Consider the following 14,386-nt stretch of genomic DNA (forward strand, 5'->3'; position numbering starts at 1 on the left):
CTGTTTGATTTCGTGTTGATAATTCGGTAGTTGCCTGACCAAAAATCCTGTTCTTCCTGCCAACGTACTTCATTTATACCAACTACATCTAATTTTAGCCTATCCATCTCTCTTTTCAGATTCTCTAACCAACCACAACGATTCAAACTTCTAACATTCCACGCTCCGACTCGCAGAATGTCAGTATCCATCTTCCTGATGATCACCCCCTCTCGTGTAGTCCCCACCCGGAGATCTGAATGGGGGACTAGTTTACTTCCGCAATATTTTACCCGGGAGGAAGCCATCATCAGTACATCATTCATACAGAGAGAGCTGCATGTCCTCGGGAGGTAATTACGGCTGTAGTTTCCCGTTGCTTTCAGCCGTGTAGCAGTATCAACACAGCTAAGCCATGTTGAGTATTATTACAAAAGCCGTATCGGTCGATCATCTAGACTGCCGCCCTTGCAACTACCGAAAGGCTGCTACCGCCTATCGATGAACCATTCGTTAGTCTAGTCTCTCAACAGATACCCATCCGATATGGTTGCACCTGCGCCTCGGCTATCTGCATCATTGGGACACGCAAGTCTCCCCACCGTGGCAAGGTCACATGGTTCGTAGAGGAGGAAGACCTAAGAAACAAAAACCGACAAAATCAGGAAACTCACAGACAGACAAACAAGACTGCAAACCAGAATCAACAGAGACATATGGAAGGGTGATTTCTGATGATGAAGAAAGAAAGATAAGATCTGAGAGAATGAAGAATGAAGAAGTCCTGGGCTGGCATGAGACTGAAAAATTCTTCATATAAAGTTGGCTAGACTGGTCCAATGAAGGCCATTAAATGTGAATAAAATAATAATTAAGAAAAGAAAAGATAATATCAATCTAATAGATGGATCTTCCTATACCCCTTTTGATATTGATCAATTGTCAATACAGTCCATAACGAAGTTTCTTACGATCTCTTAACAAGCTTAAAACAAGCTATGGACTTGCACAGGGATTTAGATATTTTATGCGGAAGATTTACAGAGAATTCTCATCTCTCTTTACTTTTCATAATTTTATTAACGTATGTATATCAACTTGGCATAACATTGAATCACATATTATAAATGTCTGCCATGGCTATTACGTCTCTAGACCTGCGGGGTGACCCATAAGTCAGTTGGCATAGCAGCATTTAGACACTTGATGAACTAGCATAGTAGATATTTCACTTGACTAGAGGTATAGTTCCCATAATTCATTTGATATTTGAGATGATGAGGTTAGGTTGCTGATTTATATGCTGTTGTTAATAGCTGTTTGTTGTTTGCGAGACAGTAAATAGAAAACTGTCTACAGAGCAGTTCGTTTTTGTACTACGAACATGGCGGAACATTACAACATTGATGTTGTTTGCGGGACGTTTTCCAAACATTGCACCTTCATCTAGAGAATGTATAATATTTTAGCAGAACTTTCTTGTTCAGGTAGGCCAAAAACATTTACAACAGAAGAAAATTTTGTCATTGCGCATTGTTTTATGCATAATACCAATATAAATGATCCATTATTGGACATTATAAATTCTCCAGCTAACTCACTCCTGGTTGCCAGCGTTTCGCCCCCGTGTGCTAGGCTGGGCTCATCAGTTGGTACCTAGCACACCTACCAAGACGCATGGCTAGTAGTGCATACCGTGGAGGCCACTGCATAGGCTAATTGTAGCCACCGACAGTGCCAATGCACTATAAGATATTTTTTCTCTTTACCATTTATATTGGTATTATAAATTTACTCATTCAGAACAAATATTTCAAATTCCCTATGGAAATCAACATCTATATCATCTGATGGCCAAGCAGGCATCAATTTTTGGTAATGAGACAAAAATATCTCAGTGCATTGGCACTGTCGGTGGCTACAATTATGCTGTGGCCTCCATGGTATGCACTACTAGCCATGCGTCTTGGTAGGTGTGCTAGGTACCAACTGATGAGCCCAGCCTAGCACACGGGGGCGAAACGCTGGCAACCAGGAGTGAGTGAGCTGGAGAATTTATAATGTCCAATAATGGACCATTTATATTGGTATTATAAATTTACTAATTCAGAACAAATATTTCAGATTCCCTATAGAAATCAACATCTATATTGTTTTATGCAGTCGCCAAATAAATCGATGCAAAAAAGTATATGGAATTCCTTGAACTAGCCTGCAAGGGATATGGAAAATATTGAAGTTCAGACTATACAGGGTTTATCCAAATTATACAAACAAAAAAAATCAGGGGTGCTCGTTGTGTTATATAAAGAACAATGGTGCAATCGGATTGATGGAGAAAATTTTGCTTTTACAGAAAAGCACGTGATTCAAATTGACGAACTCGCCATATTTTCTGTGCCAGAGCGCAAGTCACTGCCTCCTGCTGTGCTTCAGAGGAAGGATGGGAAGGGAGAGGAAGTGGGGTGTAAAATAGATGGAGACAGAGATAATGTTTGGTGCGAATGCACAAGTTTCTCGTTTGTTTCATGCAGTTGCTCCCCAGCCCTGGTAGACAGTGTACAATTTGTTCTGCATACATTGACTACTAAGTTTGTAGCATAAATTGGTGAGAATGGCTGTTTCAGTACACCAACAAAGAAATGGCTAACATGCACCTAGCCTATGGCGCAGCACATGGTAACGGGAGAGAAGCTGCACAGATTTATGGCGTGCGTTACCCTTACCCTAATTGCCGCCAACCTCATCATTCAACCTTCGTGTCTATTGGCAGGCGACTGGTTGAAGGTTGGCAGAAGGAAACTCTCATGTGACAGTAGTGTACACATTTCAGCATCGGTTTAGTGTCTATATTTGGGTTGGCATTGTTAGTAACTATTTACTTGAGCCGTATGTCCTTCCTCCTCGTCTGAACAGTGAGAAATTCTACCATTTCTTGGTAGAATCACTGCCTAGATTATTGGAAGATGTTCCTCTGGGTATTCACAGCGAATTTGGCTATGTCATAGTGGCGCTCCACCGCATTTCACTCGCCGTGTCGTGCAGCACTTAAATGATCATTATCCAGGGAGATGGGTAGGTAATGGTAGACCAGTTAAATGGCCTCTGTACTCGGCTGATTTAACTCCCCTGGACCTTTCTGACGTGAAGATTAAAGTAGATGGGGGGGAATATTGAACATTTACTACAATCAAACCATTGGGCGTATTGTTTCTTTCGTTCCTTTCACAATGTTCTGAGTAAAGGAATTAACGATGGTATGGTGGCAGCGAAGCATCTTCGCGCATATTAAAGAATGTTACCGAGACCAATAGACAAGAGGAAAAATGATAGGGTGCATCGTTGACTGACAAGTGTGTCTTAATTACTGTGTGTTCTTGTACTGTGTGTGCAATTACGTCCACTTAATAAACAAACTGTGGATATTGCCTGTAAGAGACGAGGATAATTCTGCACGAGTCAAACAAAGAAACTTGTGCATTTGTCGTCATCAACCATACACCCTACTTCCCCTCCCCTCCCTTCCCTCAAGCACAGCACCAGGCAGCAGTTTGTTCTAGCACACCAAATAGATAAGTTTGTCAATTTGAATCATGTGCCCAGAAATAACGAACTAACTTCATTTTCTCACAAAGAACCAATTTCTCCACCAATAAGATTGTGCCATCATTTATATAACATGAAGAGCATCCCAGATTTTTTTGTTTTTTGTCTGTATAATTTAGATACGCTGCTCTGCATATAAAAATCACATTTGAATCCTAAATTGGACAGAAAATTAATTTTTTTAGACTTAACTATTATCAGGCACCCAAACAGTCACTACAATCAATCAAGATTCTTCACACCCTGAAATTCACAAAGGAGCAGTGTACAACAGCATGGTGTACCAAACCTTCGATGTTCCAATGTCAAAAAGAGACCTCAAAAATGAGTTGAACACTATTCGTAATATAGCTAAATCTTATGGATACAACAGTTTCTTTATTGAAAGAATAATCAATAAATATAAATATCGCACCTCAACCACTTTGAAAAAAAGATAAACAAAACAACTACTCTTTTTTTTTTTACCTTTATGTTCAAAGAATAAATTTCCAAAGTTACCAACATCTTTAAAAAGCATGGTGTAAAAGTAGTTTTCAAAACCAATAATAGGAATGCTGAAGTCTTACATAATGCCACATCCATAAACAAGTTCAATAGTTTCCAAAGTCAGGAGTGTACAGGATTATTTGCAACAGTTGTAATTCTTCTTACATTGGACAAACTGGAAGGCGCTTTAAAATGAGGTACTAGGAACACATTAATGCCCTGAAGTACAATAAATTTTCAGCTGTAGGACAGCATATGCATGACCATAGTCACAAATTCACAGACATAAAACAAGATATCGAAATTCTCAAAATCATCAACAGAAGACTCCTCCTTACCATTATAGAAAACTGCTTCATACATATAGCTTTGTAAATCAATATTTTAACCCAAATTATACTCTTAATGACATTTCAGAAAAGCCAAGTATCCTGTTTTACCTTCTAATTCCCATTTTTAGAAACATCAAGCCAAAAAGTCTTAATTCAGTTTTTCATACTATTCACAGCACCTTTCCTGAGTAGCCATCTGTTTTCCCACATCCTTCGGCCCCACTTTAATCCGCCCCCTTACCCTCACTCCCCTTTCCTTTCCCTTTGAATCTCACAACCATTAGTACGAGGCACACAACAGTAGGCCACGCACCACATGCTGCAACGAAAGGCAAGTGTCATATAACCTGTGCCATTTGATTAGCACTCTCTCTCCTTCAGTTCATTAATTTTGTCTATAATTTATACAGGTTAACTTCATGGACACCGTATTGAATTGCGAATGTCTACCAGCTGCAAATTAAGAATGTGCCAGTTATTTAACCATATCTTCATGTGCTGTACTTTATTCAACCATTGACAATGTTCAACAGAGAAACTTTTCAGTATTTTCATGATATTTTAACAAGCACAAATGGGACATTTTAACATAAGTAATAATAATAATAACTTAAATGTTTCCACCTTTTCAATACAATATATTCACAAATTTACAAAATTATACGGTACTAGTTTCGACCCATCTAGGGGTCATCATCAGCCGTATTGAAGCAAAGATCATTTGTGGCGAAATCCTAAGACAATATTATTTTAAAGAATAACAAGTGAAATGAGATGTTATGGTAATAGTTAATAATACAAGGAATATACATAATAAGAGGTTTTTAACAAAGAATAAAGTATAAATGGGGTGTTGTAAAAATTATAATCATGGAAATCAGTAAGTTCTTGTATTGAAATGAAATATGGCTTAGGAAGAGGGCTTAAGGTGGGGCTGAAGGGTGCGGGAGAAAGTGTAATTGTCTTGGAAAAGTACCTTTGATTAAATTTAGGATTGAGTTTAGGTTGGCTGCATTATTGTTTCTGAGGAAAGTGATAAATAGATCGAAGAGTATGTTGGGTTTCTCTGAGATTTCATTGAGATTGTGACTGGCATTAAAGTATTGGTCTAGGTGTATGTAGTAATTTTCCATTATGTTCAGTAAAGGGCCCTTGTTTGCTAATACGAGGATGTCCATGTCTTGTTCAATATTGGTGAAATTATGGTTATAATCTTGCATGTGTTGGCCGATGGCTGAAAACTTGTTGTATTTTATTGCGTTAGTGTGCTCGTGGTATCTGATAATGAAGTTTCTCCCGGTTTGCCCGATGTAGGTTTTTTTACAGGTGGTACATTTGATCCTATAAACTCCTGATTTTAAAAAACTGCTGGTCTTGTTGATGTGTGAAGTATTGTATAAAACATTCATGTTCTTATTGTTGGTTTTGAAGGCTATTTTAACGCCTTGTTTCTTAAAGATGTTGGTTAACTTGTAGATATCATTGTTGAACGTGAAGGTGGAAAATGTTAGAGGTTTGGTTATTTCTTTTTTGAGGGTAGTTTTTGGGCGATGTTTGTGTTTATTGATTATCCTTTCTATAAAATGATTGCTGAAGCCGTTGAATTTTGCGATTCCGCGGATTGTGTTGAGTTCGTTTTTTAGATCTTTATTGGACATAGGTATGCTGAAGGCTCGGTGAACTAGGCTGTTGTATGTGGCTCGTTTGTGGGACTGGGGGTGCACTGAATCTTGGCGAATGGTGGAGGCTGTTTGAGTGGGTTTTCTGAAAATTTTATAACTGAAAGAATCTGAGTTTCTAGTGATGGTTAAATCTAGAAAGTTGATTTTTTGATTTGATTCGGATTCTAGTGTGAATTTGATATGAGGATCAATATTGTTGAGTCTTAAGAGGGTGGTGGGTGCGTTAATTGATTTCTCATTCATGATTACAAAGACATCGTCGACATATCTGGCCCAAAAGAGAATGTTTTCGAATTCGTTGTCAATTTTGGTGTATTCGAGGAAGTCCAGGTATATTTCTGCTAAGATATATATTGTATTGAAAAGGTGGAAACATTTAAGTTATTATTATTATTACTTATATATTGTTCAATACGGACCAAAAACATGAAATTCATAACCATCAACATTTTAACATGATGCAATACATCTAAGAATTTTAGAGCCTGATTGTAATTTTGTCATATTTTACATGCTCTGCACGTAGTTCATCCCAGATGTTTTAACACTTGTGTGTGCTTGTACATTTGTTTTAGTTATTAGATGTATGTGTTCAGATTTGCATTAAGGCTGATGATGGCCAGCCAAGGCCGAAACTAGTTCGTAGATTAGAAATGTAATGTAAACATTGCATAATATAATATTGAAAAAGTGGACCATTACGACGCAAGTTTAGTTACTATTGTGATCACAACTCAACACGGATCAAAACCGCGAAGTTCATAACCTATGACTTGTTACCTTGGGACATGGTTTATTTAAGTTTTCTCTGTTCCACTAACTGTGTTTGTTTTAATTCTCCTTATGTTAATAACTGAATTTGCAAAACTGAAAGGGATTCTTTTCAGTGCTGTTCACATTTAAATTAGTCAAAAAATTTATTTTGACCTCATAATTCTTGTTACATATGTGCCTCATATGGCAATGTATAACAAAACTGAAAATCTTCACTTTCATTGGGCCTGATAAAGTGTTTGTAGCTACAGTTATTTTATCCTAATATTGGGATAGCTGTTAAGTACTATACAAGCATTTTTTTGGAAGTATATACATAGTGAAGAGAATCACATCAGGGATAGGTATCATACATGTACAGTGTACAGGATGAAACCTTCCAAATAGGATAGAAATGCACATAAAGCATAAAATATAATGACATGCCTTTTTAGCCAGAACAAAAAGAAAAAAGGATAAGGACAAATTTTCCTTCTCCCACCAGAGAAGCAGAAATGACTCATTGGAAGATTATAATAATCTGGTAGAACAGAGATTGTTGAGGAGAGACCCCATCTATGAGAACAACAGTGTATGAAGTTGTAGATTTCATCCTTGTACTCTTATATTTACTTGTTTTCTCTAGTTTTGCTTTTGATTGCTCGTTCTCCTCCTCCTACCCTGTCATATTCTGTTTATCATCATCATCATCATCGACCGTCTCCAGTTGACCGGATGTGATGTACGAGCCCCCTCCATCTTTGTCTGTCCATGAACCACTGTTCTCTCGTAATCTTCTCCCAATTTTGTCCTCTCGCCTTGACATCTTTGTAACCGCTACTACAGTGGTTACACAAAACAAAGCACTAAACACAATAAAGGGGAGAAGTAAGAGCAACTACACAATATCAGAAAACTCTACACACTCAGCGAAACATTAGCTGAAATACGCGGATCTCCGCCAACAACAACATAATACGTAAAAATCAGTAGGGCCAACTAGTGGATAATAAACCAGGAAGGTGGAAGGAGCTAGGACTTAGCAAGGGCATGGACATGGCTTAGATTGCAGACTGCGAAATGATCAACCGTGATCCTTAAATTTAAAAATATTATTTACAAAAGGATTTTACAAATACATTCCGAACAAAATCCACCAACTTGCAACTTACGAACTATATGCTCTGTGGTACACATAACTTAGAGGTTCTTTGATAATACCTTTCGTACAAGTTCAAAATTTCAAATCAACTATACATCTAGTTACAATTCCAGTTGTACAATGCAATTTACAGCAAAGTACACATATTCTCCAAAACTCTAGCGTACATCAAGTGACACTGAATTACCAGAGACAAACCCCAAGGTAAATATATTAAACTACAATCTACATATTTAGTGAAACAAGAAATGGGAATGCCTCGAAAACAAACAGGCAAGCCCAGCTGAAAAGCTAAGGCATCATAAATAATTAACTTGACGGATCTAGGTTAGGCTAGGGCAGACTCCTATACGAAATAGCAACCGAACATTACGGAAATTTTAGCCGGAACGGAATTCAAGAGTGCTTACCCGAAGGTGGCCCATCCCGGAAGCGAGGCGTCGCACACGACGTGAAACTTCAGACCAAGACAGACTAAGGCAGACGAGATGAGACAGAATTACCACGAATGCTGCCTCGCTCTCTATATATAGGTAAACACTGGCCTTGGAGTAGCCAATCAGAATGCACGAGTCCGCCTATGCCCCCCAGATTCACCAATCACAATTTCTACTTCAGTCGTGAACTTTAAATAACATTCTCGAATACACACTCTCGCGAACCTTCCATTTCCAGAACAGTCAGAAAATATATTCTAGAAGACATAACCAACAAAATACAACACACCCTGCTCAAAAATTCATGTAACATTTCTGTATACTTCCAGTAAATACAGAACTGAAATCTACTATTTACAAATACCATCTGTCTGTCTGTTAGGTCATCAGCCCAGAGGCTGGTTGGATCCTCAAATAGCACCACCAAAGGTTATGCGGTTATAAGAAAACCCCAAAAACCAATGGCAGCACCAAAATGAGGCGTATTAGGCAAGACAAATACCATATGTTACAAATATTACACAGTACAGGTTAGGTCATAACAAATAAAACATACTACCACACTTTACAAATAAAGTCTTCAATAAACATTTTCCATTTCCACTACATTGTTCACCTGTGACAATCTTTCTTCACCAGATCAGTCTCACTTTACTCTGGGTCTGCCCACTGGTCGTTTTCCTTTCACTTCGCTTTCATATTCTCTTCTTGCAGTCTTGCTTGCACTCTATTCCTTTTACATGACCAAACCACTTTAGTCTTGCTTTCTGGATCCTCCGTAGTAGGGAGTCTCTTATTCCCACCTCCTCTTGGACTTTTTCATTCCTGAACTTATCCTTCCTGGTCTTCTGTATCATGGTGCGTAGGAACTTCATTTCTGCAGCTTGGAGTTTTGAGTTGTGTTGTCTCATTAATGTGATGGTTTCCAAGCTATACGTGAGGATGGGTATACAGTATGATTTATATGATGTCATCTTCGCTTTCAATGGTACTTGTTTATCCTACAGCAGTTGTCTTACTTTCTGTTAAAATCTAATTGCCTTACTAATTTGACTGTCCGCCTCATATTTTGCGAAGTTGTCTTTTGATGCTATAGTACCCAAGTACTTAAACATTAGTACGCTGTCCAGTTTGGTGACATTTATTCTGATTTGTGGTTTGTCATCTCCCCTCTGTAACTTCATCAGCACCGTCCTAGCCTTGTTGATATTTAAATCATATCTCTCAAACTCTTGACTACATTTCTGCAGTTTTTCCTCCACATCATTTTGAGTTTCATCCCAAATCATAAAGATGAAAGCTTGCACATTCTGCCGCTTATTCCTTTCAACATATTCCTATCATTGATGTATATCAACTGAAGTAGTTGTTACCATTCTGTTATATATTATACAAAAGTGTTACAATTCCTTTCAACACATACAAAATATATAGTGTACTTCTTCTTCTTCTTGATCAGTTTACAGTTCCAGTTTCCCAGGTACTACTGTTTATGAGCATCTTCCACCCTCCTCTATTCATGAATGTTGTGTTCATTACATCATCCAGTGCCTTTCCTCTAGCTATGATGTTGGTCTCAACCATATTCTACCAGAAGGTTCTAGGTCTTTAACCAGACATTTTCCTTTTGCCTCTCTTTCCAGGTATAGTGGAGCTAGGCTAACTGCCATAAATTCATGAAATAGTACAAAATCACACAAAATTGACATACCTAATTACTTTTACCCAGTTATATTACTGAAGTTTCACTGCTGTCAACTATAAGCAAACATTTGACCATAAATAATTGTACGAGATATTGTTAATTCCAATTCTACTCTCTTGTAATCATTGATCATGTATGTTTTTGTAAAGAAGGAATTACCATAAGGCAATACTCATCCTTTCTTATTAGAATTTACTATGTGTTTAAATGGTAATTAATCCAAACTTTCTGTATTGTTTCAGTCGGTTCACTCTGGATAAAAATGTGGCCTGGTCTGCTGAGAAACATAGAATCTCCCACAAATTGAATGATATTGTACACCAAAAGTTAGTTTTACTCAAGAGAAGATTATGTGTATCTATACAAAGTTTGTTAGCTATGATATTTGTCATGTTGAGTGATTACCCTTTTAGTGCTTGACAAACTAGTTTGATATTTATGTGTACGCCAAATATAATATGCAAGTTTTGTTAACTTTACATTTGTATACATAATAGTGCCCATAGAGAAGTACCTATTTTTTCTACCTAATTGAATACTGAAGACAAGGTAGTTTATAACAGGATGTTTCATTTCTTTAAAAATACTTCCAAAATATCAAGGGTTTCAATTTGGAAGTGAAAACCTTGATTCAATATATGCAATCTGTTCTCTTCATTGGCAGCCATTTCTTATATACTAATGTGCTAGGGTAATTTTATTCTCTTTATCTTATGCATCATTTTATAAAGTAAACTGATGTAAATTTCTGGCTTTGGCTTGCATGCAAGTAGCCTTGTCACCACATGTGGAACTCCTGGAAAGAGGTTATGACATCACTGAGGAGTCCTCCTTTGCACATAAACATACTATGTGTAGCAATAAATTTCATATTGTGCTGTCAGGTTGGCTGCCAAGCTAAGATAGGAGGCAGTGCTGAGTTGGATTTGTGTGTGAGAGCATGAGTGTTGCAGTGTAATTTAGTTAGCATGCAGATGTTATAGTTAATTGTGAAGGCAACAGGATGGGGGGGGGGAAATTGAACTGAATACACAAGAATGTTAAATAAGAGGGTGTATGAAAACAGTTCGGGGTGTGGATGTGAAATTAGGAGTGCTCTGTTTTGTTTTCCTTGTTTACTTTTTGAAAGTGTGATGCATGGAATAAAGGGCAAGTGAAAGATTTTGGGCCTCTTAATGCTTTGATTTAGAAACATGATGGAAATGAAAAGCACTTGTAGAATGCATTATATCTGAGTGTATTAGGCAGTGTTAACATTACTGCGTTATTAACTCATGCCTATTGTAATGACATGGTGGGTGATACACAACCAGCAGGTGAAGAAAACTTCATATAACTGTCTGAAGTTCTGCAATGCTTTCAAGCTGGCTTTAAGGGGGCATAACAAAACACTCTACAGGAAATTTTCTTAGGATTAATATCGAGTACAGACAGTTCAGTTACAGAACACATGGCATGTAATAAGGTTTTTAAGGGGACCTCAGAGTCTTACTCTGTGCTTGAAACTTGTGGGGAGGTTATTTCAGAAGAAATTAAGCAAGCTGAATGTGTAACTATAAGGGCCAATGAAACTAGCGATGTTTTCAAAAAGGTACCATAGACGTTAGTATGTCACAAAGAAAAGAATGGCATGCCATTTGAACAATTTGTGGGATTTTTTAATCCTGTGGGAAAAAATACAGATGCAATTATAACATGCATTTTAGGTCTGATAAATAGAATGTTCAAAAGCTTCATCACACAACATTATCACTCAGACATACAATGGTGTGTCTGTAAGGAGCGGGAGTAAAAATGGCATATAGACAGAAGTCAGTTCTGTACCCCAGTGTTCATTACATTCACTGTTGTAGCATAATGGTTAGCACTATTGGCTGCCATCTTCAGAGGCCCAGGTTTGATTCCTGGTACTACCAGAGATTTGAGTTGGCAGAAGGGCTGGTATGTGGTTTAAAATGGTACATGCAGCTCACGTCCACTGGGAGTGTGTCTGAAAAGAGCTGCACCATCTCATGGAATATGAGGACATAAGTTTTACTAAGTTTACTTCCACCAGCTGAACTTAATGGAGTACTACTACTAAAATGTTTTCATTCCTGCCCTGAAGGGGGAGGTGGGCCTTTTAGGCGGCGACGCCATCTCTCATGCTGGGAAATTTGTTACGGTTAAAGGAGTTGCTCGGAGAAGGTAAGGAGGTTGGCGGCTGTGGCCTATACTAGGAACTGTACCGGCATTTGCCTTAGTGCAAGAGAATGGAAAACCATTCTCAGGACTGCCGACGGTTGGTGCCAGCCGCGAGGTCCAGCCCTGTCCCGTCTCCCGAATGCAGAGGCATAGAGCCATGGCCACCCCTCCTCTGCTCGGTTGGCCGGTCAGAGTTCAGAGCTGTTGGACCACGGGCCATCCGTGGCCACTTGTAGGCCGAGACTCGCTCTGCATCTACCGACTTCAACTTACTGGAATGGGTTGCTTCACAAAACCTGTCTGCAAGAAAGAGTTCTCAGGGTTTGCATCTTTCTTTTCAAGGTTGCCAGAACAACTTTCAGCTTTAGAATTAGTGGTGGCACGAAGGATCCCTGGAATTTTAAGTCCCTAACCATACATGTGGTGTTCGAATATACAATTTACTTACTAGAATATTTATTGACTTCAGAGAAAGCACCATCTGACAATACTTAATATCAAACAGTTGGGCTCCTTCACAGTCTTTAAGATAAATATTTCTCTTTTGGCTGGAATTATTTCACCAAGTAATGCCTCCTGTATAGTATAGTTGGATTCAGGCAAGTTTGGTTGATACTGTGAAAGTAAAGATTGCTGTTTCTGATTCCATTCAAGCCATTAACAATATATGAGTTTTACTGGACAAAACTGATGCTGTAGTTTCAACAGCAGCAATATCTGATAGCACCAAAAGCTTGGCAACTACTGAAGAATGGATGTCAAGAAGTGTGCAACAGAATTGTGACAGAAGCTCGAGATAGTATCCTCACTCTTGACCATCTAGAGGCAACAAATTTATTGGGTTCTTCTAAATCTGAGGAATATTTAAGTCATTTTCTTTGAGATAACTTGATGTTGCTGCCAGGCTTACAGCATCCTAAAGAAACTTAATTGGAGGTCTCAATTTTATATCAAAGACCAGATTTCAGGAAGATTGAAGGATTTCTACCATTACTTCAATCCTAACCTACAATTTACAAGACACATTCTCTCAAATTTCCATTTTTTTGAGAGTATTAGTCAAAACACCCGTGACGACTGCTGAGCCAGAAAGAGGTTTATCTTCCCTCAACAAATCAAGATTTTTCTTCGAAACACCATATCACAGCAATGACTTAGTGCCCTTGCTGTGCACTTAGTTGAGAGTAATATGGTTGCATCATTGAGGGGTTCAGCTCCAATGTCCTTGACAGGTTCTGCAGCACAAAATGGTGACATATGGACACTTTTTTGTCATTGAGTAACTACTATTCACCAGCATTTTTTGGGGAGGGGGTTTATTTATTGTTTGTTCTGTTTCTTACTTGAAAATTGTAGCTCACAATTGGATTTTAATATGAGTAATAATAATAATAATAATAATAATAATAATAATAATAATAATAATAATGTTATTGGCTTTACGTCCCACTAAGGACTTTATTGGTTTTTGAGACGCCGAGGTGCCAGAATTTTGCCCAGCAGGAGTTTGTTTACATGCCAATAATTCTACTGACATGAGTTTGACGGATCTGAGCACCTGTGAATATCACCGGACTGAGCCAGGATCGAACCTGCCAGGTTGAGTTCACAAGGCCAGTGCCTCGACCATGTGAGCCACTCAGCCCGGCTTTAATGTGAGTTGCCTCTGGTTCTCTCACATGCAGAATATAAGCTATAGCAGCCAGAACAGCAATTCCATTACTTTAAGTTGCTCTCTTTAAAGTGACATATTTTTCATTTCCAGATTCTTGTTTTGAGGAGATTTCTGAAGATAATGTCAATTGCACAAGGTGATGGGTATAATTCATAATGGAATTAATAATTGCATATTGTTGCATTTCTACGATATTCACAAATTCCAAATGCTGTCCAAAAGCATTTGGACATTTATCCCGTCATATTTTCATGAATAAGGACCTTACAATGCATACCAAGATTATGGTTTACCATGCTCTTGTCATATCAACACTGCTTTATGGTTGTGAAACTTGGACCCTCTACCATCAGGATATCAAAATCCTAGAGCACTTCCATCT

General features: G+C 38.2%; 1 protein-coding gene across 2 annotated transcripts in view; it reads left to right on the plus strand.

The window, feature by feature from the left end:
- Positions 1–11,155, plus strand: part of Flo1 (flotillin-1) — a 149,554-nt gene extending 138,399 nt beyond the window's left edge. For both annotated transcript variants that reach the window (XM_067145044.2, XM_067145045.2), the window contains one exon: positions 10,388–11,155. In XM_067145044.2, the coding sequence (XP_067001145.1) occupies positions 10,388–10,405 (18 nt within the window). In that variant the 3' untranslated portion in view covers positions 10,406–11,155. The remainder of the gene's footprint in view (positions 1–10,387) is intronic.
- Positions 11,156–14,386: the final 3,231 nt, after the last annotated feature.

The sequence above is a fragment of the Anabrus simplex genome, chromosome 4, assembly GCF_040414725.1.
Source record: "Anabrus simplex isolate iqAnaSimp1 chromosome 4, ASM4041472v1, whole genome shotgun sequence".
NCBI classification, from domain to species: Eukaryota; Metazoa; Arthropoda; class Insecta; order Orthoptera; family Tettigoniidae; genus Anabrus; species Anabrus simplex.